The sequence below is a fragment of the Castor canadensis genome, chromosome 11 (genome assembly GCF_047511655.1).
Source record: "Castor canadensis chromosome 11, mCasCan1.hap1v2, whole genome shotgun sequence".
Classification (NCBI taxonomy): domain Eukaryota; kingdom Metazoa; phylum Chordata; class Mammalia; order Rodentia; family Castoridae; genus Castor; species Castor canadensis.
In genome coordinates this window covers 47,112,965-47,139,394 of record NC_133396.1, presented here as the reverse complement: position 1 = coordinate 47,139,394, position 26,430 = coordinate 47,112,965, and the positions used below count along the sequence as shown (strand labels likewise).

The 26,430-nt window shown below is 38.4% G+C and overlaps 1 protein-coding gene across 7 annotated transcripts in view; it reads left to right on the top strand.

The window, feature by feature from the left end:
- Smg6 (SMG6 nonsense mediated mRNA decay factor) overlaps positions 1 to 26,430 on the top strand; it is a 266,332-nt gene that overhangs the window by 54,434 nt on the left and 185,468 nt on the right. For 6 of the 7 annotated variants that reach the window (XM_074046589.1, XM_074046588.1, XM_074046591.1 and 3 more), the window contains 2 exons: positions 3,742 to 3,852; positions 4,214 to 4,426. In XM_074046589.1, the coding sequence (XP_073902690.1) occupies positions 3,742 to 3,852; positions 4,214 to 4,426 (324 nt within the window). Of the gene's footprint in view, positions 1 to 3,741; positions 3,853 to 4,213; positions 4,427 to 26,430 lie in introns of those variants that run through there. The other variant, XM_074046593.1, reaches the window with a different exon arrangement.

Genomic DNA, 26,430 nt, shown 5'->3' with positions numbered 1-26,430 from the left:
AGGGTTCCAGTTTCTTTACTTTCTCACCAACACTTCTGGTTCATTTGAGGTTAATTTTTGCATTTAATTTGAGGAAGTGGTCCACCTTTATTCTTTTATATCAGCATTGTTTGCTTAAAGAGACTATTCTTTCTCCATAGACTGGTCTTAGCACTTTTGGCAAAAACCAGTTGATGTACAGGTTTATTTCTGAACTCTTTATTCTGCCCCATTGATCATAGATTTGTCTTTATGCTAATGATACTGGAGTGGATTGTTGTTCCATGGGTTTGTGTCCTGGTGCAATCAGTGATTGAAGGTGCCAGACAAGCAGTTAAGAGTTAAAGTAAGTTCACACCAGATCAGAATTTAAGAGTAAAGCAAGCACAAAGTTTATTGAAAGGATAGCAAAATACCCTAATGGGTGGGACTTAGTGAAGGAGCTAATCCAAAGGCTGGCTGAAGTTCATGACATTAGATAAAGGCCAATTTAGGTATCCCTCCCCACTCTACCTCTGACACTGTGGTTATAATTGATTGTCTAATTGACTTCTGGTCAAGCTTGAGCAGCTAGTTAGTTGCCCCCATCCTAATTAGACTGGACATTCCAAGAGGGTCTCATTAATCTATCCTGTCCTTGAGGCTTGTCACCTACATTTTATGATTACCACTTATTATTCTGGTGAGACCCCTTTTTTGTTTATCTTGGAAGAGTTATTGTAGGTTTGTGATTTAAAAAAATCAGGAAATGTTAGTCCTCCAACTCTTTATTTTGCAAGATTCTTTGGGCTATGTGGGAACTCAATTCTGTATGAATTTTAGGATTGGTTTTTTTCATTTCTGCAAAAACAATCATTGGTACTTTCATAAGTATTGCTTTCAATCTAGATTTCCTTGGGAAGTATTGCTAACTTCTAATGCACTAACACAGAATGCCGTTTTATTTAACCTAGGGCTTCTCTACTTTTGACACTGCTTTATAGTTTTTTGGAGTATAAATGTTATACTTTGATTGAATTTGTTCCTAGGTATGTTATTTTTCTCGATGCTATCATAAAAGGAATTGTTTTCTTAATTTCCTTTTCATATTGTTCATTGTTAGTATATAGAAATACAGCTGATTTTTGTGTGTTGATCCTACGTTTTACAACTTTGCTGAATTCCCTCAATGGCCTTTTGCCATTCTAATTAAATTGTTGTTTTCTTTTTGTGGACCTCTGACCTAGATTTGCTCTCCCTTCAAGTTCTTTTCTTCTTTCCCTCTTTTTCTGTCTCCCTCTCATACTAGTTGTCAAATAACTCATTTTCTTAACTTTTTTGTTTTCTCCAATTAATCCATCAGTGTAGGTATTTATTGAGAACATCCTTGTGTGCAGTGCTTTGTGGTGTGCTGAGAGTAATAGATGATTTGATTTCTGTCCTAAATAAAGCTATTGAGAAGACAAGTGAGGTATATAGACAGTGATACAAATTAGGTTTCATAAAATATGTAATTCTTAGGTACTCCTTTTTTGTTCTAGTAAGAAAGAAGAATGCTGCAAATTAAAATAAGACACAATGGTAGATTTTGCTTTTTCTGGTTTTTGTTTTGGCAGCACTGGGGTTTGAATGCTAGAGGAAGGTACTCTTACTGCTTGAGCCACTCCACCAGCTAAACACAATGGTAGATTTTGATTATAAAGGTTTTTATTTATTTATTTATTTATTTTTTTGGTAGTACTCAGGTTTGAACTCAGGGCCTCCTGCTTGCTAGGCAGGCACTCTACCACTTGAGCCACTCCACCAGCCCTTGGTTATGTGTTATTTGTCAATTTCAGAAATGTTTAAATATGAAAAAAATGAAGCATCAATGAAATGAAGCCTCAAATCAAGTGACTGATACAAGCAGAGATTAGTGTGGATTGGAATAATATTTAAAATAGCTACCACTTAACTGACTTTAACAGTGTGCCAGATACTATGTTAAACTATATGCATTATGAAAATTTAGTCTTTCCAGGAGTCATATGTGTGTAAATACCTCCACTTTGCGAATAAAGAAACCCTTCCAGGTTGACTTGCTTAGTGCTATACTTAATAAATACAGGGCCAAATTCATGTCTTTAACCATGCTACATGAATACGAGATAAAAATTTTCTTTTTTTTTTTTTGGTGGGAGTGGGATTTGAACTCAGGGTTTCATGCTTGCAAAGCAGGTGTTCTACCACTTGAGCCTCACCTCCAGTCCAAGGTAAAAATTTTGAAGAATGAGTGAATGCTAGAAGAGAGAGAAGCTGATAGTTTAAATGTGTTTTGAGACAGTTACAGAAAATAGTGAAAATGAATATGAAATGGAAGAGACTCTGAGAAAGGCTTTCATGTATTCTTCCTTCTTTGTTTCATTATTTTTCTTTTCCATTCTGTCTGATCTTCCTATTCTTTCTTTCTTCCCTCCTGTCTTCTTTCCTTTGCCTAGAACCTTGTGCATGCTAGGCATGCCATCTACTGCTGAGTTGCATATATTTCCAGCTTCCCTCCCTTTTCTTTGAAATGGGGTTTTGCTATGTTGCTAGTCTGGGCTTGAACAATCTTCCTACCTCAACCTCTTGAATAGCTGGGACTACAGGTGTGTGCTACTGTGCCTAGCTTGTTGTAGTTCTTTTCCCTATTCATTGGCTATAAAATCGGCTTGAAGTGTTTATTTGCTGAGTTCATTGAATAATAATAGCCCTAAGATATACAGGCAGGGTGCCAGTGGTTCATGCTTGTAATCCTAGCAACTCCAGAGGCAGAGATCAGGAGGATCTTGGTTCAAAACCAGCCAGGGCAAATAGTTCAAAAGACCCTGTCTTGAAAATACCCAACACAAAAAAGGGCTGGTGGAGTGGCTCAGAGAGTAGGCCCTGAGTTCAAACCCCAGTTCTGCAAAAGAAAAAAAGATAATTCAACCCACCTATTAATTATTTTAAAAATTAATAACATTGGCATCAAGTACAATTAAGTGTGAGGCAAGTGATCACACCATAGATACTATCTCTAAACCTAAGGACATCGCTTTGTGGGTACTGTTATTTTTACTTTAAAGGTAAGGATATGGAATCTTAGGAATATTTTTATATAATTTGTCCAAAGTCTCAAAATTTGAATGAACCAGTGTTTGAACCTAGGTCTGTCTGACTCCTAATTTCATGATTTCATTATACCATATTGACTCTGATAACAATATAAAATATAAAGTGAGTTGAACATTGTTTCCCTAAGAACAATGCATAATTGCCATTTACATTTTGAGATTTTGTGCTTTTCTATCCCATATGGGTCCTTGGCTCTTGGAAGGACTCTGCATATAAGTACTATGCTGGGCAAGAAGAGACCTCTGTTATGGTTGTCATGGCTTTTCCCATGGAGTACATTCTGATACTCCTTTTTTTTTTTTTTTTTTTGACAGGACTGGGGTTTGAACTCAGGGCCTCATGCTTGCTAGGCAGGTGCTTTGCTACTTAAGCCACTCCACCAGCCCTTTTTCGTTTGGATATTTTCGAGATAGGCTCTCACAAACTATTTGCCTGAGGGTGGCTTCGAATGATGATCCTCCTGATCTCTGCCTCCTGAGTAGCTAGGATTACAGGGATGAGCTTGGCTCATTCTGATTTTCTTACTGGAATTCCTTACAGCTTGGGGGACAGGCTGTGAGAGGTACTAGGATTTTCTGAGTCAGCTGCATCATGCTGGTCTAATTAAGAAAAATCAGTTTACTGAGTATCTCTGGCCTCTTTCCACAGAGGAGGAAGCTTGATGCTGTATATTACTATATGCGTAGTTTAGCTGCCAGCAACCCCATCCTGACTGCCAAAGAGAGTCTAATGAGCTTGTTTGAAGAGACCAAACGAAAGGTAAGTGGGGATGTAGGTAGAATCATTCCTTCCTAGAAGAATTTCCCTTTGTACCTTTGTGTCCTTAGGGGAATGACTAATAACATTCTCAAGTGGTTTCATGGGATTGTGCTGATAGGTTATTAGTCAGCCCATGTGCAGAATGTAATTAATCTTCAGGAGAGCTTTCAGGGCCCTTGGTATACATGTTCCATAGCATCTAGTTCACAGAATTAAGTAACTTCTGTGAGACAAAACAGATGATATTCTGTAGCAAAGTCTTTGCTTTTTTTATAGTCCTTAGGCAACAAACACAGGTGAGGGCTTTTCTCTTGTTAGCTGAATCCCAGGAGAGTCTGATGTATGTCTGTATGTTGTATAGGCAGAACAGATGGAGAAGAAGCAATATGAGGAACTTGAACTGAGTCCTGATCAGTGGCGGAAAGGAAAGAAGTCTACTTTCCCACATATTGGAGATGACACCACTCGCCTGGAGATTTGGATTCATCCATCCCATCCCCGGTCCTCTCAGGGCACTGAGTCTGGAAAGGATTCTGAACAGGAGAATGGGCTGGGCAGCCTGAGCCCCATTGATGTAAGTTCCTGAGACTGATGCAGTGAGCTAGGCTACCTCAGTAAGCCTGGAGGCCCTGGTTCATACAGCTATAGGCGCACCTCAGATGTTTCCCACTTATCTCAGGAAATATCAGCCACTTGAGATTTCCTGATGTTCTCTTCTATCTTACCTATAGGTCCTTTATCTTTATTCTACCATCACTCACCACTATGTGGCACTGCAGAATTTAGTAAATGTAGTATTAGAATTTTATGGTTGCTTTAAGTTGGGTGTCACCATTATGATGTGCGAAGATTCTCTGGAATTTTGTACTTGGTTGACTTTATATTTGGAGAATTAACTAAACCAGCATGGATAGGCTGGTTAGTGTGGTTTGTGATCAGTCTTTATAAGATGTACTCTTATGACTCTTGGGCTCTGGGCTGTTCTCCTGTAACCCAGGAAAAATAACAGTAGAAAATCACAGGCTTATATGGAAGCTTTCTACTCTTCAGGTACTCAATAAATAATGATTGATTTCTTACAGTGTGCTAGGCGCTGAAGACACAGTAAACAAGATCTTCCCTTGCTCTCAAGGCAAGGAGGAAGACATAGAAGCATGAACAGGCAGAGTACAGTGTAATGAATTTCTTTTGAGGAGGGGTACATACCCTCCTATTTTATGGTAATAAATGACTCTGGGACCAAAGCAGCGATTGGTCACTTGAAGTGTAAAGAATGAATACAAGTTAGCTAGAAGAGAAGGGAAGGGAGAATGGTAGTGTATCCCAGGCAAAGGAAATAGCATATGTAAAGACCTGAGGAGAGGGAGGAGGGGTGAGGGAGGGAGGAAGGAAGGAAGAGAGGGAAAATGAATTGCAGGAGTCTGGTTCATTGTGCCTTGAGAGTAGTCCAGTGAAATGTGAAAAGGACTTGAGCCAAGAAGTGGAGATGGGGAGATGTGAACAGATACAAGGGGTATTAATAAGGTAGAGTTCAGAAGACTTTATTGGATGTGGAATGCTCAAGGAGAAAAGGGAGTCAAGAGATTTTGGAAACTGGGTAGATGGTGGTTTATTCTCTAAGACAGGGAATCAAGGTAGAGCAGGTTTTAAAAGAAAGATGAGTTTAATTTTGATATGTTGCTTTCCCTTGCTCTCCTTTGGTACCAGGAATTGAACCCAGGACTTCACACACGTTATTCAATTGTTCTGTCACTTGAGTGACATCTCCAGCCTAGACATGTTGAATTTTTGATTCTCGTGTAACATTGAAGTGGAGATTTTCAGAGGCTACCAGATGGCTGGAGCTGAGGAGAGTGGTTGAGGCCAGAAATGATTTTTTGAGGGCTTCTTCTTATAGATAGAAATGAAACCATGAAAGCTGATTCATTGTTAAAAAGGTTGAATGATAAATAAATTAAAGATCTGAGAAGGAAGACCCTTGCACATGGTGTACAGGGAGTAGCATCTGGAGTATGGGTAAAGGGATTAGCCTAACAGAGGACAGAGATCCTTTTTTTTTTTTTAAATGATGGAGGGAAAGGATAAACCTGGTTTTTACCTAGGGATGCAGGTAAATTTTCAGGCATTGTAGGAACAAGATGAGGGAGGGCCTTTTGTGTTTCTGAATTTTCTTTGAAGTTGGAGGCATGGTTGCCTACCAAGAACAAGTCAAAAATGGTTGGGATAGGACTTTTCTTTTGTGGGTTAATTTAAAACTTCCATTTATCTTCCTGTTTCCTTTTCAGTCTTTAGCTGTTTTGTGGATGACTTGGAAAGCAGTAATTGCTTGTAAATAAAACCACCAACTTTCCCTCATACTGCAGTATGTATGGGGCTTCTTGTTTATGTGTTATAGCAATATGTCAAAGTGCTTTGGATTGCTACTGTATTAGAATCCCTTACTGCTGCCTTTGGTAATTTGGATTTTATAGCCCAAAGTAGAAGTCCTATTGGGCAGAATTACACTGTATAACTATTTTTAAAATGAAAGTACCAAAGGATAGTTTGGGAAAGCATTTTGGGACTTTCTCTGATGTTGGCCTCAAGGTTGGGGAACATATCTCATAAAGGCTATAACTAATGTTTTATAGAACTCTTTCTTCTGTTAGGTGTTTTATTTATTTATTTTTTAAAAAAATAATATGTATAAGGATTGGGCATATAGTTCAGTGGTACAGTGCTTGCCTTGCATGCACAAAGCCCTGGAATCAAACCAAATACCCCAGGAAGAAAAACGAGTAAGTATATGTAAGTTTGTTATGTGCGTCTTGAAGAAGGTGTTTTTGGCATGTGAGCTGCCATTGGACTCATTAATTTTAATATTTTAATCTTTTTTTTCCTCTGTGGTGCTGGGGATTGAATCCAGGACCTTGAGCCTACTAAGTGTGTGTTTTACCACCGAGCTACATCCTTAGCCCCAATTATTTTACTTTTAATTATTTAAATACTGTATGAATATATTCCTAGTAAAAATTTCAAATAGTTGCACACATGTGTAAGTGTGGCAATTTGTTTTTGAAACTATATGTATATTTTTAGCTTATATATCATCCTTGAAGGACTGTTTCCCTTAATTCTTTTTTATTGTACTGGAGCTTGAACTCAAAGCCTACACCTCGAGCCACTCCACCAGCCCTTTTTTGTTAAGGGTTTTTTCGAGGGAGGGTCTAGTGAATTATTTGCCTGGGCTTTCTTTGAAACATGATCCTGCTGATCGCTGCCTCCTCAGTAGCTATAATTATAGATGTGAGCCACCACCAGAGCCTGGCTCTCTTAGTCTCTTAATTTCTTTTAAATTTATTTCTGTGATTTTGGTTTTTTGTTTCTAGACTTCCAACACTTTTGAAGAAGTCTGCAGTTGTTTTTACCTGCTTTCAGGCCACAGTCAGCTTCTATATTTTTTTATTTCTTGCAGTAGGAGGTCCCAAGAACTCAACTTGCTTTTTCTATTCCTAGGAACACATGGATTGATGAGAAGTAGGAATTGGGGATACAAAGATTAAAACAATCAAAAGTGATCTTTAACCTCAGGAACACTCAGTCACATGGGGAAGACAGAAACATGAAATACAGTCATGTGATAGAATGACAATTTAGTCAGTGATGGACTATATAGGATGGTAATCCCACGAGAGTATATTGCCTAGTGAAGTTGTAACTATCTTGGTTTGTGCAAGTATATTTTGTGCTGTTTGTACAATAATGGAATTGCCTAATGGATGCACTTTTTAGAACGTGCCTTTGGTTAAGCAGTGCATTGTAGCAGGTATTGTAACAAAAGCAAGCATGGGAAAAATAAAAAGAGAGAGAAAACAAAAAGGAAGCATGGGACTGGAGGTATGGCTCAAGCAGTAGAGCTACTGTTTTGCAAACATGAAACCCTGAGTTCAAGCCCCAGACACACCAACAAAACCCGGAAAAATAGAAAACAGCTCCTTCTATAATATACTTTCTTGACCTGGGTGCCAGTGGCTCACACCTGTAATTCTTGCTACTCAGGAGGCAGAAGTCAGGAGGATTGCAGTTCAAAGCCAGCCTGGGCAAATAGTTCATAAGACCCTATCTCGAAAAACCCTTCACAAAAAAGGGCTGGTAGAGTGGCTCAAGGTGTAGGCCCTGAGTTCAAGTCCCAGTACCACAAAAAAAAGTGTTACAAAAAAGCAAGCATGGGAGGCTATAAGAGCATACAATTATAGCACCTGATGTGGGTATGCTTAGGGAGGCTGGGTTGAAATAGCATTTTGCAGCTGAAGGATGATATAATGACATTTCTACATAGGCATAAGAAATTGAAAGAGGCTTAGAGGCTCGGGGAACTTCAAGTAGTTCAGTGTGGCTGGAGACTAAGATGTGAGATGGACTCAAGAGACTTGAGTCATCCTTTATCCTTTCCCTTCCTTCATTCCAACATTGAGCCAGTACTATTGAATCTGTCCTTTAAACATAACTTCACTCCATTCTCGTTGCTATCATCTAGTCCTCTTCTGAACTTTCTTTTTAGATGTTTCCAAATATACATTTCTGATCATGTCACATTCCTATTGAAAGTCTTTAGTTGTTTTTATTTACTTTTATAATCAGATCCAAAGTCCTTAACATAGTCTCCTGAACCTTGCATGATCTGACCCCTGCTACTTCTAACCTGTTCCTCTTCTTTCCTTTGTTCCAGTGTTCCACTGATCTCTTCCTTGAAAGGTACAAGTTTCTCTCTGGCCCCTGGGAGTTATACATTCTCTCTGCCCACAGTGCACTTCTCACTAGTTCTGCCTTTCTCAGTCCTGTTACTGTTTATATGTCAGGTCTCAGCCTAAAGTTCTTTTTCAGGGAAGATTTTTCTGATCCTTGAGATTGGCTAGTTCTTATTTGTAAAACCACATTTCTAGTTAAATAATTGTAGGTATCGTTTTGTTGCTGCTATTAAGAGCCCTCCCTCACTAGATTGAAGGCTTTACAAGAGTAGGGTCATTAAATGGAGCGAGTAAGGAGAGCAGATACAGTTAATGTATTTTGGCATGTGGAAGTAGAACAATGAAAACTGTTGAATTTGTGCTAAGAAGGAAGGAGGAGAATGAGGGAGACTGATGGAAGGGGGGTTAATCTAATTAAGATACATTGTAAATATCACAATGAAACCACCCTATACAATTAATATATGCTAATAAAAATGCTAAAAATAATTTTAAATAAAGGGTAGGGTCACATCTCCTTTGTTCCTTGCTTGTCCCTAGTACCTGCATATAGAAGATTGTAGGTAAATCTTAGTTTAGTATACAAGTGAGAGAAAAAACAATGAGGAAAAGGTAATAGGGGCCAGATCCTTATTAGAAGTTTGCATGTCAGTTATGAATGATTTTAAGCTGTGGAATGGTATAATCAGATTTGTGTAATGATCATTCTTCCCAGTATTTTTAGCAGTGGACTAAGTTTATTAGTTTTTTAAAGGTAATTTTTTAATATTATAGAAGTAATACCAGTTTATTGTATCTAAATCAAACAAAAATGTGTATACAATTTAAAGCGAAAATCACTTGTATTCCAGATTTCATAGACAACACTTATAGACCTTTTTCTAACCATTTATAAGTGTATATGAATATACAAATACCTGAAGAAGCTTGAGATATACACACACATACATGTGTTCGTGATGCTAAGGATTGAACTCATGGCTTTATGCATGCTTGGCAAGCGCTTTTGCCACTGAACTACACTTCAGCTCTGAAATGTATGTGTACGCACACACACGCACACACACACACACACACACACACACACACACATATTTTTTTTTTGCCCTTTTTTTGTGATGGGCTTTTTCGAGATAGGGTCTCACGAACTATTTGCCTGGGTTGGCTTTGAACCGCAATCCTCCTGTTCTCTGCCACCTGAGTAGCTAGGATTACAGGCATGAGCCACTGGCATCTGGCTTGATGCATAAATTTGCATCCTCAAATTTCATCTCTCTCTCTTTTTTTTTTGGTGGTACTGGGTTTTGAACTTAGGGTCTCATGCTTGCTAGGCGGGCACCCTACCGCTTGATCCACACCACTAGCCAAATTAATTTTTTCATTTATTATTTATTTTTTGTGGTATGGGGTTTGAACTCAGGGCCTTGTGCTTACTAGGCAGGTACTCTACCATTTGATCATGCCCTCAGCCCCATAAATTATATTTTTTCACAAAAAACAAAATGGAATTATGTTATATAAAATAATCTAATCTTCTTTTTAAAATTATCAGCCAGACATAAAGTTAGTTCTGTTATACAATGCATAGGTTCCTAAAAATCACTGTGCTGTGCAGAATTATACAATAAAAACCACAGGGCTTTTGGGAGAAATGGAGTTGGGGCACAACACCCAAAAAATTTGGTGACATAGTGAAAAAAGAGGAACCTAATTAAAAATAGCTATACAATATTATACATGTTAAATTGTTAAATATATAAAATACTACATTAAGTATGGCACTTTACCTTGAAAAGATACAAAGTTTGCCTGTGGGTGGAGGCTTTGGAAGAGTTATGTGTTTGTGAGATATTGTGAAGGATAGAAGACGTGAAAGGGCAGGTGTAATACCAGATGTAGATAGATGTGTCTTTGTAACGTGTTCAGGTGTTGAACTGAGGAAGCTGATAGATGACATTTGTAGTATGTGTGCATGCTTTATATGTTTATATATACCTTGATTCAGGTGCCGCCATTTTCTTGTGTTCACCTGTGCTTTTTGTGAACAAAAGTCATGCATAAGCAAACACAAAATATATGTCATGTCAAGAATGTTCCCTAATACATTTGGTCTGATGGAACAAATTCCTGTTTTCAAAATGAGCATTATAGCAGAATTGATTGTATTTCACTATTTATGTGTCTTTCCATAGTACATTCTTAATATGATTGTGTTATTTCACTCTAAAGATGTATATCAATTATTGAACTTACCTGTGTAATTTAAATGTTTTCGTGCATTGCCTGCTCACATTAATTGTCCCTTTTTGGATGACTTGACTTAGTAGGAATTGCTCCTTTGACAACAACTAGAGAGTTTCAAGCATAAATTACCAAAATTCAGACCCATGAATAATCAGAAAGTTGGCTTCTGCTGGTTATTAATGATGATAATAACATCCCAGCTAGTATGTTCTGTCTTCTGCTAAGCATGGACTTTGGATCTGTGAATGGTTGCAGGAGGTTAGCTTGTGGGTTGTTGGTTTTCAGCCTTGAGATGTGGTTTGGGTCGAGCCTGGGAAGGAACTGCCAACCTCAGCTGCAAGTGGTGTGCTATTGAGATTCATGTGTAAACTCTTACCCTTGCCAGCTAGGCCACTGAAAGTCAGTGTTGCTGGGGTTCTGAGCATTCTTAGTGGAGCTGCCTTCTGCTATGCTTTATCTCTCTTTGGAAATTAGACAAGAAGGGTACTACTTGGCCAATGGGTTGTTGCTGATAGAAAGTTACTTAAGGATATTAAGTTATAGCATCAGATATCATCACACTGAGAGGCAAAGGTCTGTGATAGAACTATAAAGATTTTTTTGTTTAGATCTGATTGCTCTATTTTCAGCATTTTGAGTAGAATGTAATACCTCTTTTCTGGGAAAGAATGAGCATGTAAGAATGGGAGCTGTTGATAGGTATGTTTGTCTTTGAAACCTTAGTGAGTTCTCATGTTCCAGAATGATTTGGTTTACCATTCATATCTTTTCCCCAAACCACCATGACTATTCTGCCTACAACATATTTGGTTCTGTGTGTAGAAAATAAGTCTTCAGATAATGAAAATGTTATTAAATACTTGGTTAAGCGCTTATCAATCCTTCCTTATCTTTGGCCTCTCTGAATATGTTTTGGAATTCAGTCTGGACTGTATCTTAATAGCCCTTCACACTTATTATCTGGCCTTATTTGAATCTTTTGTGTATTCTACCTGGTTTGCCTTGGTCTTGCTCCTTTTGCTATTCTGTCTACAGTAGCATGCCATTATTTATTTTATTTCTTTGTGTAATATCTTTTTTTTAAACTTGTTGAGGTGTGGAGAATTAAATGCAGTTGTCTCTAAGATTGTGTAGTAGGAGGTTATATTCTTGGTCCAGTGCTTGCTTAACCAGACTAAAGCTTAGTTTGTCTGTTCCTAATGTGCCAGCTTTGATGAATACAACATTATTATTATCTCAGATTGCTTAGAGTCTAGAGCATGGGTCAGCATACCTTTTCCATGAAAGGCCAGATAAATATTTTACACTTTGTAGGCCACATGGTCTCTGTTGCAACTATGCCACTGTAGTGCTAAAGCTACCATATATAACACATAAATGGGCATACATGGCTTTAGTGGTGTTCTAGTAAAGCTTTATTTGTAAGACAGATAGTGGGTTAGATTTGGCCTGTGGGCCTAGTTTGCCAACTTCTGCTCTAGTGGTAGAACTGCCTACATAAACAAGTTTCAGTGTGTAGTTGATTCTTGTTATTTGATTTGTTTGTTTGTTTATTTATTGGTGATATTGGGGTTTGAACTCAGGACCTCACGTTTGATAGGCAGGTACTCTACCACTTGAGCTATACCCCCAGCCCTGATACCTGTTATTTATGATAGTTTTATATTTTCTCTGTAAGGTACATCATCACAGGCATCATGACCATCTTATACTTAGGAACACTAGACAGCACTTCAGCCCTATGCTTATGGGCCATTTTAAATAGCAAAATCATGATCATGCCCAATTTTGTTTTGAACTACTAGAGTTTGAACTCAGCTTTGAGCTTGCAAGGCAGATACCATACTGCTTGAGCCACACCTCTAGTTTCCATGCCTAATTATTAAATAACACAGAATCTGATTGGGAAAATGGTGTTCTAATTTTTTTCTTCTTCTGGTGCTGGGAATCAAACCCAGGGCCTTGTGCATGTCAGGCAAGCATTCTACCATTGAGTTACATCCTCAGCCCCTATGATATTTTAATTTCTTAGGTTGACATAGTTATCTGTATTTTTCTGTTTTATCAAAGTAGCACAATTAGAGTGACACTGGAAAGCCCTGACTCCTTTGCATAGAAGGGAAACTTCTCAAGCCACATGAATAGGGAAGCACAAGTTCAAGAAAGGTTAGGAATCTAGTAGACCAATTATCCTTCTAAAAAATTTAGTCTTGGGTGATGGTGTATGTCTCTAATTCCAGCTACTCATGAGGCTGAAGCAGGAGGATTGCTAATTGGAGGCCATCCTGAGCTATGTAGTGCGACACTGTATCAAAATAAAATAAATAAAAGAGCTGGGGATATAGCCGACTATATTCTAGACCCTGGACTTAATCCCTGGTACTGGAAAAAAAAAAGTTGAATTTTAAGGGTCCATTTCACAAAGAAGCATACTGAACTAGTGGTAAATTAGGGTATGGAGATTAATTTGAGGCCCCCTGCATGTAGAAAATTTGTTAACTTGTTTTGAAAGCTGGGTTTAGGTGGAAAAACCTCTAGGCTATAATGCTGGGATTGGTTTCTAGATTGGTGAGAATAGAGGTTTGTTCGCTTCTATGAGATCTGTTTGAGCTTCTTTTTGTTTGTTTTTTGGTGCTGCTGTTGAACTCAGAGCCTTGGGCATGCCAAATATGAGCTCTATCACTGAGCTACAGGTTCAGCTGCCTCAACATATTTTCTTTTTTTTTTTTTTTTTGTGGGACTTGGCTGTGAATTCAGGGTTTTGTGCTTTCAAAGCAGGTACTCTACTGCTTGAGCCACACCTTCAGCCCCTCAGCATCTTTTAAACTGTTAATTAGCTGGGTGGGCACAGTGGCTCATGCCTCTAATCCAGCTACTCAGGAAGCAGAGATCAGGAGGATTTCTGTTTCAGGTCATCCTGGGCAAAAAGTTAGCAAGACTCCCATGTAAACAAATAAGCTGGGTGTGATTATTTGTGCCTGTAATCCCAGCTGTGCAGGAGGTTGTAGGTGGGAGGATGGTGCCCTGAAGCTGGCCTGTGCAAACATATGAGACCCTATCTGAAAAGTAACTAAAGCAAAAAGGGTTGGAAGTATTGCTCAATAGTTAGAACTCTTGTCTAGCAAGCACAAGGCCCTCAGTTTAAACCCCAGTACTTCTAAAAAAATGTTTTAATTAAAGAAACATTTTAAAATAAGTAATATATTACTTATTTATATGATTGCTTTCTCTTTCTTATGGTAGTAGTGGCATATTAAATACACTGAGTTCAAACCCCAGGTACAAAGAGAGAGCAAGAGAGAAAAAAAGAGAGTGAGCGAGATACAACGGAATTAAAAGAGGCACCAGTAACAAAATATCCAGGAACTCCCAAAAAACTTAGAAATTAGCACATTGCTAAATAATCAGTGTGTCAAAGGAGATATTACAAGGAAAATTCATTTAAGCTAAGGAAGTATCATTAAACTAAATGATAATGAAAATGAAAACATATCAAAATATGTGGGATTGGCGAGAAAAGGGCAAATAGGAAAATTTACAGCTTTAAGTGAATGTTAGAAAAGTCTAAAAGCAGTGGTCTAAAGGTTCTCAGTTTAAAAAGTTAGAAAAATAAACTCAAAGTAAATAATGAAAGTATCAGAAATTTTAAAAACTATAGTAAGGAAGTATTATGAACCACTTTATACCTATAAATCTGACAGCTTAAATGAAACAAATTTCTTGAAGACTACAGCTTAATCAAACTGTTGAATAAAGACAGAACCGATAATATGATAAAATTATGACTAATTATATATATTAAGTCAACTAGATTATCAAAAAGTTTCCGAGAAACTCTAGGTCTAGTAAATTAGTAGAATTTACTAATGGTTGTTAGTAAATTCTAACAACCATTTTTTTTTGTGTGCTGTACTGGGGTTTGAACTCAGGGCCTACACCTTGAGCCTCTCCACCAGACCTTTTTTTTTTTTTTTTGTGAATGGTTTTTTTGAGATAGGGTCTTTAGAACTGTTTGCCCAGACTGGCTTCAAACTGTGAAGCCAGTGATCTTTGTCTCCTGAGTAGCTAGGATTATTGCATGAGCCACTGGCACCTGGCAAAGTTTTTGTTTCATGGCTATAAGGATTCCGTATTTGTAAGGTGGGCTTCATGTGTTTTTTCAGGGCTGTTGTTTGACTTCATGTTATTTATTTGTTCTTTACTTTTGTAAAGCAGTTTGTAGTGTGAACCTCATTATACTCTTTCACCCTGGAAGCTATTTGAAAGCATACTTCTGTGAACTGAAATTTGGCAACAAATAGACCAGGAGTCTTTCAACAGGAAAAAGCTCTAGATTGGTGCTCTGCTCTTTATAGGTCATAAGAAACAGCTTGGACAGAATACTGTCAAAGATCAGAACCAATACTTGGATTTTCAGATAATGTAAATTATGCTGTGAAGAGTATCCCCTAAATAGGCAAGGACTGGGTCTGCTTGCCTGGACCTCTGCTGGATTCTGGGGCAGAGGTCTTTGTCTCTTTGTGGTTGACAATGAGTAGAAGTTTCTCAAAGCACACTGGCCCTACCTGCAGACCCTTAGCACCCTGAATGACCTCAATCACCAAACCACTTCAGGGCTTTATTTTTATCCTGGCTGTTTGTTTCAAGATGTGAGGCTGGTTTCTTTCCTCTAAAGTTCTCTAGGGGAAGAAATAGAGTGCCAGGGTGCAGTTGAGACTGGTTAAACACCAAAACCACACTCTTCATCTTTCTGGGCTTGAGACGTGACATAAGCCATGCTGCAAACACCAGCTTCCACATTGTGAAGAAGCCTCTTCAGATACTCTTGTTTATTTTTTGTGTTTTATATTTTTAGACAAGCAAATGTAGATGAAGAAAAGGTGTACCTTCTCATTCTATGTTAGCCAGAATTCTAATTCTAAGAATGGACACTTTTTAAAAATCCAGCATTTCCCAACTCAACGTTTTTCATCTTCCCCAAGGGTGTTGATGAGAACTCTCACAACTCACCAGGTCTCAGGAAGCCAGATTACCAACATATCCTGTTCGCGTGCATGTGTATTCTGTGTTACCCACAGGCCACTTTCCACCCCACGTGAACTTTAGTTACCATCCGGAAAGTCAGGACCCAGATACCAGTCAGAATTTCCAAGCTTTGGTTTGGTTTCGACATTTTAGAAAATGTTAACAGCAATAGTTGTTTGAGTGGCACGCATAGCAAAAAGGAAGCAATGTATCCTGAAGAGAGGAGGGAGAGACATTGTGTGTACTTTTTGCAGTCATATGTCTGAAAATGAACATGTAGAAGAAAATATGAAGCAACTGAAATGCACAGGGGAAAAAGAGGCAGATAATCAGAGAATTAATTGAATTCTTAGGTCCTAAAGCTGAATTCTGAAGTTCTTTTCCTTCTTTAAAATTATACAGCTTTTTATTGGATCCATCTATATAGCACACTCTTTATCACATTTTATTTTAATCACTATTTATTTATTTTGGTGGTATTGGAAATTGAACCCATGTCCTCATGCATGCTAGACAAGTGCCCTACCACTTGAGCCCTTTTGTTTTCATTTTGATTTTTTTGTATATTTGTTTGTTTGCTGGGACTGGATTTGAACTCAGGGCCTCATGCTTGCTAGGCAGGCACTGTACCACTTGAGCCACTCTACCAGCCCTTGATTTTGAGATAGGGACCTCTTTTTGCCCAGGCTAGCCTTGAACTTGAGATTTTTCTGCCTCCACCTTCTGAGGAGCTGGAATTGTGGGTGTGTACCACCACACCTGTCTTATTAATTAATTAATTATTATTACTATTAATAATTAACAAGCTAGGGTCTTGTTATATTGTCCAGACTGGCTCCAAATTTCTGAGCTCAAGTGATCCTTTCCTCTTCAGTAGCTGTCTTCTCTTGCCTTAGTTTTGGGAGTAGCTGGGACTACAGACACATTTAATTGTGCCTACCCTAGCTGTAATCAGCATTTTTTTCTTTTTTTGTAGGGGGCACTGTGGCTTGAACTCAGGTCCTATACCTTGAGCCACTCCACCATCCCTTTTTTGTGATGGGGTTTTTTGAGATAGGGTCTCAAGAACTATTTGCCCGGGCTGGCTATGAACAAACAAACTGTAATGATTCAGGTAATCCTCTAGAACAGGGATGAGCAAGAGCTGCTAAGAATGGCTTTTACATTCTTACATAAGGAATTATTTAAAAACATAAGGAGTTGTTTTAAAACATAAGATGTGGCAGAGACCCCACAAAGCTTAAACTATTTACTATGATCTTTTGCAGAAAAAGTTTGCACATCACTGCTCTAGAAGCTGTGAGAGAGGGAGTCAGTTAATGCTGAGGTCTATCCTTTTAGGACACTGATTGCCAATGAGGGTGCTGGCACCTTTTTGGGCAGACAGTTGACTTTGCAGGCTTGCCATTGCAGAATGTTTAACATTCCTGGCCCTACCTACTCGATGACAGTAGAGACCCACACACATTTCCAAACATTCCCCGGGAGTACACTGATTCAGGAGCTAGATGAGATCAAAAGTACCTTGTTATCGTTTCTTCTTTCATTTCCTTTCAGAGAAACAAACTTGGGGTTTGGATTTTCATGACATAGATCAACAATAGTGAAAAACAACTTGAGCAGCTAGTAGAAAAGAGGAGAATGTTGAGTAGGGTAAAATAAAAGGTTTTGAGTAAACCATTTATTGCTTGTGGCCTGTTTATCCATTTTAAGAATTGTTGAGATCGATTTTTAATTTGTGAAAGGTTTGTTCTGATGTTGCTAATACTTTGAGGAACATTTTTCCTCTCTGTGAGAAAAGTGACCATCTTTGACTTTTGTCTAAATGACTTTGAGGTCTGTGGGAATCTGTATGGTATACTTGAGATACATGTTCAAAGCCAATGTAGAGATAAAGTTTTGACATATCATGAATAACCTGACTTATGCCAGAACTCTGGCATTAGAGAATTTTGCAGCCTGGCAGAGTTGACTGAGAAAAGTCCTCCTTTGGCTCTTTACCAAGTTGGCAAGGGAGCAATCAGCTGCTGAGTTCCAGCCAATTGGAATGTATGTGAGGATGTACAATAAATTGTCATTTAGGATCCAACTCCCAGATTGTGAAGAGCCTTCCAAATAAGAGTGAGTCCTATACATTGGAACTTGTTCAGGCTGCAGCTGCAATAGGAAGGAATAGAGTAGTGAGGTGATGTTTCTCTGGGAGCAGCTCACTTTATATAGTAACATACTACCTGTTGTATGGGGTAAGAGACTGTGCTGACCTTTTTGTTGTCCCCATGTCGTCTTTCTCATGATTTCCTATATTGGTTTTTGTTTCTGACTGAACTCTTGGGGAGATACATCCATAGTTCTATTATTCTGTAATCCCTTTCTGCTCTTAAAAGTTCTAGAATTTCATCTGTCTACCCTATTCATACCATTTCAGATGTGATGTTTGGACTCAGACAGAGAATATGAAATAGTTCTTTTCTTTCTTTGTGGTCTGCCCCCAGTCTGTGGACTGTTTTTTGGCTCTAGGGGGATACTCTGGGTTTTTCCCCTCTTAGAAGCCTTTTACTTTACTTACAAATATTTAGTATTGAAATTATTGCTCAGTTTTATTCTCCTGAGAATTAGTATATAGAATCTAGATCAGAAGGAATTAAAAATACTATTTAGACCCTCTGTCTTTCTGATGCTTGAGTCTCTATAAAATGTATTTAGTCACATTTTTATTGTTAAGAGCTTCTATGATGTTTTGAGTCATCTTCCATGCACTGATCCAAAATTTATTGAGCATCTCTTAGAGAATTATGAGGCAACTCTCCTGCTAATTTTTGCATGTCATTCATGCCTAGAACCAACATAGAGCTATGTAGCTATGAAGATAACATGTTGGTTATCAATAGTATTACTTTTACTGATTTGTGCTTTGGGATACAATCAGCCCGTAGTAAGACAAATAATAATAAAGAAATCTGAAGTCATTCCGTTTGCATTACGGGGTATCGTCTATACCTGTGGAAGAAATTTTTGCCTTCAGTATTAGAAATAGTTATGCTGTTTTTTTTTAATACATTTTTTAATACATACACATTTATTGATGTTATTCAGAATAATTCTCTATTTTAATTGTTCCAGAGGTTGTAACCAAACTTATAACATTCTGTAAAGTGTAAAAGACACTGGCATGTATGACCTTAATACTGGTGGCTTCTTTATCCTTTTCTCCTGGCTCTTGTTTTTTTGTTTTTTTTTTTAAGTCTATTTTATCTTCTCATGCGGTGTATATACCTCTGTCAGTTACTTAAATAACTGACTTCAGTTTTATATGGACATTTCTTTTTGTACCTGCTTATTCATTTGTAAAACCTTTTCCCAGGTCAGGTAGTAGTTGCTGAGAGAACCAGTTTTTCCTTGTCACATTCAGGTAATTCCCTAAATATTTAGTGAGTATCTCTTTATATGTTATTTGTTATTTAAGACACTGCATGTTGGACCAAATGATGTTGGTCCTTTCCTTAGAGATACAGTATGGTAAGAAATGGATATATAAATACTTGTAATGAAGTGTTTCAAGTATAATAATATAAATAGATACACTGTTACAGAAGTAGTACAGAGGAGAAAGTGAGTAATTGAGGGTGACTAGGGAAAGCCACCAGGAAGGTAGCCTGTATCCTTAATTTTGAAGGATGGAAGAAGTTTTTTAGGTAGGTGTGGACAGGAAGGAACAATGTGGATAGAAAATATGATTTGGTAAAAACTGCAAGGAAGCCAGGTGTGGTGGTTCAAACCTGTAATCCTAGTTACGTGGTAGACTGGGGCAGGAGGATTGCAAGTTGGAGGCATTCCTGGGCAGCTTAGTGAGACCCTGTCTCAAAACAACAATAACAAAAAAAACCTAGTGATTAAAACCAAACCAAACCAAACCAAACCAAAAATCCCTATAAGAAGTGGTTGCTTCTGATATTCCTAACTAAGAGTCTATTATTGGGGTTGGAGACAAGGCTCAAGCGGGATGGTGCCTACTTTGCAAATGTGAGGCCCTGAGTTGAAACCCCAGTTTTACCAAAAAGAAAGTCTGTTACTGGAATACTTTTTTTTTTTTTTTTTTTTGGGTGATACTGGGGCTTGAACTCAGGGCCTATACCTTGAGCCATTCCACCAGCCCTTTCGTGTTAGGTATTTTCGATATAGGGTCTTGCAAACTATTTGCCCAGGCTGCCTCCCAACCGTTGATCCTCCTGAGTAGCTAGGGTTACAGGCATGAGCCACCAGTGCCCTGCTATCATTAGAATATCTTGGATAATGGTACAGACATCAGCACTGATGCTGTCTAATCACTCATTTAGAACTGAGGATTCATCACAAAGTAGATTGATTTAGGATTTGATTTGGCTTAAGCCTAGAAGTGAATCCTTCAAGTAGTTCTGTGCTTTATTTTATGCATTAGCTAAAGTTGACTCACCCTAAAGTCATGCCTTCCAGCATTCTGGGAAGCTTTCTGAGCCAAACCCAGCTTGGCTTAGGAATAAGTTCTGCTTTGTGTTGTAACCATTGGCAATAAGTCCTATTCTTGTCCTTTACATGCATAGTAGGACTGCATCTACTGAAACATTAAGGAAAAGAGACTCTCTGTATTTGCATTTTTCTGGGGGTGTTTCATTCTTGGTAAATATACTAAAGACTTTAATTAGAAAGTTGGAGCTGACTTGTGTCACAAATCTCTTAGATGCTAGGTCCTAATTTGTAAAGCAAGCTATGTTGAGGCGGTTGACATTCTCTCTGAGGAATTTCTTTGGCAGGTTTTCTTTTATACCTCTGGACAGATCTGTAAAACACTGTAGCTTTTAAAATACTTACAAGTGACATATGTCAGAAGACTGAATAAGGCCCTAATAGATGCCCGTGGTGCCCTAAGGTGCTGTACCTTGAGGGCAGTGCAGACTAGGTGTCGGATCTTCTGGAATGCATTCCTAAATTTTTAAAAATTTCCATAAGCAAATTTCTTTATCTCTTTCCTGCTTTCTATGTCTGTAAAATAGGGATATACTTGGTATTAAACACCAGTGCAGCTTTCCACACCCAAGTGGAGCTCCAAACTTTTGTCACAGTTACCTTCATTTCTACCATCTCAGAGTTAGAATTTTGGTGGGGCTTAAGAATATGTGGGCAAAGGGTATTAGCTATTGGAATAGAGGCTTTTTGTGGAAAAGGTTGTAATTTAAAAAATGATTACGATGCAATTAACATATGCTAGAGAAATGTGCACATATCAGTGCCATCCAGGCTGATAAATTGTCACAAACTGAGTGTATTTGTGGCCTTTTTACTTGGTATCTTGGTATGTCACTTTCATTCTTTTCTTCCCTTTTAAGCCTTAACTCAAATATTTTCTATACTTTTAATGGTAACAATAATAGGGATAGAACACTGCAAATAAATTAGAAAGATGGTAATGCCCTTGCTTTCTGGTATGCATGTTAAGACTGATTTTCATTGTTGAGAGAGGATAAGAATGAAGGGAAAACTTGGACGATAAAGAATTAAATCAAAGATATTCAAAGGCATTTGCTTTGTTTTTTTGAATTGATAGTTTCTGTGTCTAAGAAGCAGCTCAGAAAAGATAAAAGACTGACAAAAAAAAAAAAAAAGCTAGCTGGAGGCAAGCCTCGCTTCTGGTCACAATGAAACTGAACCTTCCTTCAACAGTGATGTGGTTTTTGGCCTTAATCTTGAAATATCTGGCTGTTGTTGGGGGAAAAGTGACATCATGACCTTCCTTCTCCTGGATGTGCTTGCTTCAGGTCAGATGTGGAACCCCGAAGTTTAACATTGCCATGTTTATGGCCTTGTCTTTGGTGTCAAGGCAAATGGTAGGCTGTACAATGCCATGTTGTTGTCCTTGTGTAATCCATTTTTATTCTAGGTTTTCTCTTTCTGCTGTTAGCTGCCAGTGAGGTAAAGTTGCCTCTTGATAAAGAGCAGATACAGAAGTTCACATCCAAACCTGAATAACCATTTTTAACTTGAAACACTTTTCTTAAGAGTTGATGCACCAGAATCCTTCCCTTATTTGGTGCCTTGCTTAAATCTGAAGCTTGCATGAGGTTGCCAGCACTCCCTGTATGCTGGTTATTTGCTTTTTGGTGCCCACAGCAAAAAGTAGTTTGTGAAATCATTTTAGTGACCACATCTTGCTTAAACTGAAGCTTCTTTCTCCTTTGGTTCTTTGATTAGTTCTTGCTCCTCCCTTTCCTGAGAGACTCAGGGGTTTTCCTGTATTGTGGTAGGTGGGTAGGCAGAGGTTATGTTTTCAGATATTTTTTTTCTGGGCTGTGTACAGTCCCTTGATGATACTGTGTCCATATACCTATATTCTTTGACTCTTGAGGAACTCTTTCCATATGATTCAGGCAGGTTGTGTATTTAGCCAAGAAAAATGTTAGGGTTTTTATTAGTTTTATTGTTGCCATTGTTTTAATTGGCATGGAAAATAGGCTTTTATTCACTTTTAGCTTTTCTCTCTTCTTGCTGGCATTTTCCTGTGTTGCACTCATTAAGCGCTTCCACCAACAAGAAATATATACACTTTCCTTAACCTGCAAAAGTTCTCAGTTAGTTAGGCCTGGTGGTCTCAGTGAATGACATCTGGAATCACTGGTTTGTTTGTGTTTGAGTTTCTTCAGCTTTTGGTCTTTATATAAATATCCATGGTGCCTGTCTTGGTTATGCTGAAGATTAAGAGCCCAGACTCTGGAGCTAGACTCCCTGCCTTGACCTTGGGCAGTTACTTAGTTTCTGCTCAGTTTCCTCATCTGTAACATGGGAATACTAGTACTATGAATTAGTAGACATAACATGAGTTAGTAGACATAAAGTTCTTAGAATATTGCCCTATGCACAGAAGATGCTATCAAAGTTTTGACCATTGTTGTTATTATTACTATTGTTAAAGTGTTGAGTATGAATGACACTTTTGTTTTGTTTAGCTGGAAAAATTGAGCCTTTAATGTTTGAATTCTGTCTGAGTAACTTAGGGTACTTTTAAGTCCTAAAGTATAGAGCCAGCTGTGTACTTTTGTGAAGGGCTGGGCCCAAGCTTCTAATATATAATAAGTCAATAATTAAAATCAGGTGTCATGCCACAGTAACTTCTGTGCGAGTTATATAGCTGGGCAGAATAGTAGAGCTCCAGATAGATAGGTTCTTCCAGTCTTTGCTCCCTTTGGAGCCCTGTTTGAGCTCTAGAGTGTCTCTTTTGCTCCTGCCATTTGGCATCCCAGAAGGTATATGGGTAATCTTTGGAGCCAACTCTCACTCGTTTATTTATCTCTCCACTCACACATCACCTATTAATAACTCTTTTGCCTTGGAATATAGAAATGAATTGTTTACTAATGGAGATCAGTCTACAAATAATGTAGCTATTTTAATTAGCTAAAATGAAAATAAAAATTCAGCTCAAAGCAGGACTTTACTAGATAAAGAAGAGTATAGGAAAAGGCATTCTAGGCAGAGAGGGTGCAGCAGAATAAAGAACATTATGAATTTAGGATACCATGAATAATTCTTTGTAGCAAAGTGTGGGTTATGTCACCAAGGGTGGATGCAGGATCAGCCAAACAGGAAAGACTGTTTTACTCACCAGATATTTATTAGTTAATCTGCTGTGAGTCCACTGTGGAGAAACTGTGATGAACAAAACATACAGTCATTGTTACATATATATATATAAAATCATTTGGCGATAAGTGCTATGAAAGCAGAGTAAACAAGAGCAGACTTTCTCACACTTTGCTCTACAGTACAAACATCTGGGCAGCTCTTACAAACCTGAATGCCTGGCCGGGCACCGGTGGCTCACACCTGTAATCCTGGCTACTCAGGAGGCAGCAATCAGGAGGATCATGGTTTGAAACCAGCTCAAGGCAAATAGTAAAAATCCTTCACAAAAAAAGATTGGTAGAGTGACTCAAGGTATAGGCCCTGAGTTCAAACTCCAGTACCAAAAAAATAAAAAACCATCTCAGTGCCCACACCTCCACCCCATACTAACTAAGTAATAATGTTGGGGTGGAAGTCAGACACCAGTATGTTTTTAAAAGATTCTCAGGTAATTATAGTGTGCTGTAAAATGCTTTTTGAACATTTTAGAGAGAATAAATGTGAAGGCCTCAAGGTAGGAGTGTGCTCATTCAAAGAATGGGAAGAGACAGGAGTGGAGTAAGAAAATATAGGCCCTTTGTAGGCCATTGTCAGGATGCTGGCTTTTATCCTGATGTTAACTCTGGTCTTTTCTTGCCCAGTGACTTGGGGTGGAAATTAGCAGATAAAACTGCTACTCAGAATCTGAATCTTTAAGTCCCAACAGAACTCTCTTTTCTTTTAAATACTTTTATCTGGGTTTTGCCAAATTACCCTCCAAAAAGAGATGTTAATTCTCACAGTGGTAAGTATGCTATTTCCCTATAGCATTAATATTAGTAGTGTAGTGTTTCTCTTGTTGCTGTTTTTGTGTGTATGTGTATTACCTGGGTAACTATTTAATCATTGTCAAATCTATATTTAGATAAACTTTTCAACAGTTATTAAATGTGCACTAAGTGCCAAACATCATGCTAGGCCATTTAAAAATATATTGAAGCTAGACACTGGTGGCTCACGCCTGTAATCCTAGCTACTCAGGAGGTTGAGATCAGGAGGACTGTGGTTTGAAGCCAGCTTGGGCAAAATAGATCACGAGACCCTATCTCAAAAAAACCCATCACAAAAAAAGCGTCGGTGGATTGACTCAAGGTGTAGACCTGAGTTCAGACCTCAGTACCGCAAAACAAACAAAAATATTGTGGGAAGGAAAAAAGTTAATTCCTAAACTATCTCTAAAAATGAAGTCGGTTTCATTTAGTTTGAGTCTTCTTAAAAAGATTTATACTTGGTTCTGGGCCACTAACTAGAACCACTTAGGAACAGTGACTATTATTGTCTGCATGTAGAATGGTCATCTGCTTCATCTGTCTTCCCTTCTTCTCTGACTCATTGCCATTGGGTGATTGCAACAACAGCCTCTTACTTTGCCTCCAACACCCTCCCAACTCCCAGCCTCCCCCCCCAAAAAAAATCCCAAACAAACCCAAACCCTGCATTTTCTCAATAGTCAGAATGACCTTTAAAAATACATTTTGCTCATGTCACTTACCTGCTCAAAACCCCTCAATAGCTTTAAAATCAAATTCTTTAACATGGTCTTCTGTAACTTGGTTCTGCCAACCTCTCCAGCAGCCTTTTTTACAGAACCAATCATCTAGCCCATGCCAGCCTACCACTCTTGGGACCATCACTCATATTGTTTCCTTTGCTTATGACACATTGAAGCAACGCCCCCCCCCCCACTTCCACCTTCCAAACACCAACTGATTAATTTATTCAACCTTCAGATTTCAATTAGAGTCTCTTCTGAGAGAATTTCTCTAATGTTTCTGTATCCATAACGTCTTATACTTCCCCAATCATGGCACTTTATAATTGTGTCACCTACAGAAGAAAGATTATTTCTGCTTTGTTAACAGTTTGTATACAGTATTTTGTACATAGAATGTGTCTGGTAAGTTTCTGTTGAATGAATAAATGAACAACAGTGGGAGGACTTCATCCTTCTTAAACTCTGTTGATATATTTATTTATAAGATGGGTTTGAGCTTGTGTATGTGCCCTTGGAAAACTGTTTTCTGATTGCCTAATGATTACAAAGTAGGAGCCTCAGTGGAGACACAGGACGTCCCAGCTACCCTTCTATTTGGGTAGATGGGCATGAGAGTTCTCAGGCACTGAGAGAGATGAATCAGAAAGAACAGTCATTCAGAAAGTAACCCAGTCAGAGCAACAGTGTTGCCCTTTGGCTGAACTTTCTCTTTTTCTGTATACCTTGAGATACTAAACTGTTGGCACTTTTGAATTGGTTGCTACAGATTGTCAGATCACAGTACAAGGGACTCATAATCTTAATCTGGCACTTTTCTTTGATTAGGGATGTTTTAGGAGATGTCCAGAAAGTCTGTGGCCTAAGTGAAGTCTTTATTGGGTTTAGGTGTTTTGTCTTTTCCACCCTGTGATTTAGCCCGGTAATAGATTCTCAGGTAGACACCCAGAGAGCCCATTTATAGTTCTTCCTAACCTTTGGAGTGTTTAAGTTCAGAAGCTTTGAGAGCAGCAGTCCTGGGCATTTGGGGTCATTTGTGCTACCATAGAATAGGATGGTGCTTGCATAAAAACTGGCAAGAAGTGTTATATTTAGCTGGGCATCAATGGCTCATGACTATAATCCTAGCTACTTGGGAAGCTGAGATCAGGAGGATTGTGGTTTGAGGCCAGCCCAGGCAAACACTTTATGAGACCCCCCCCCCATCTCCAAAATAACCAGAGCAAAATGAACTGGAAGTGTGGCTCAATTGGCAGAGTGCCTGCTTTGTAAGTGTGAAGCCCTGAGTTCAAACCCTAGTTTCATCAGAAAAAAAATATTTAGTTGGAATTATACATTTGTGAGCTTTTAGCATTGGAAGGAATGCTATAAATTGGGAGTGTTCCTGAGGTGGTGAGAGTT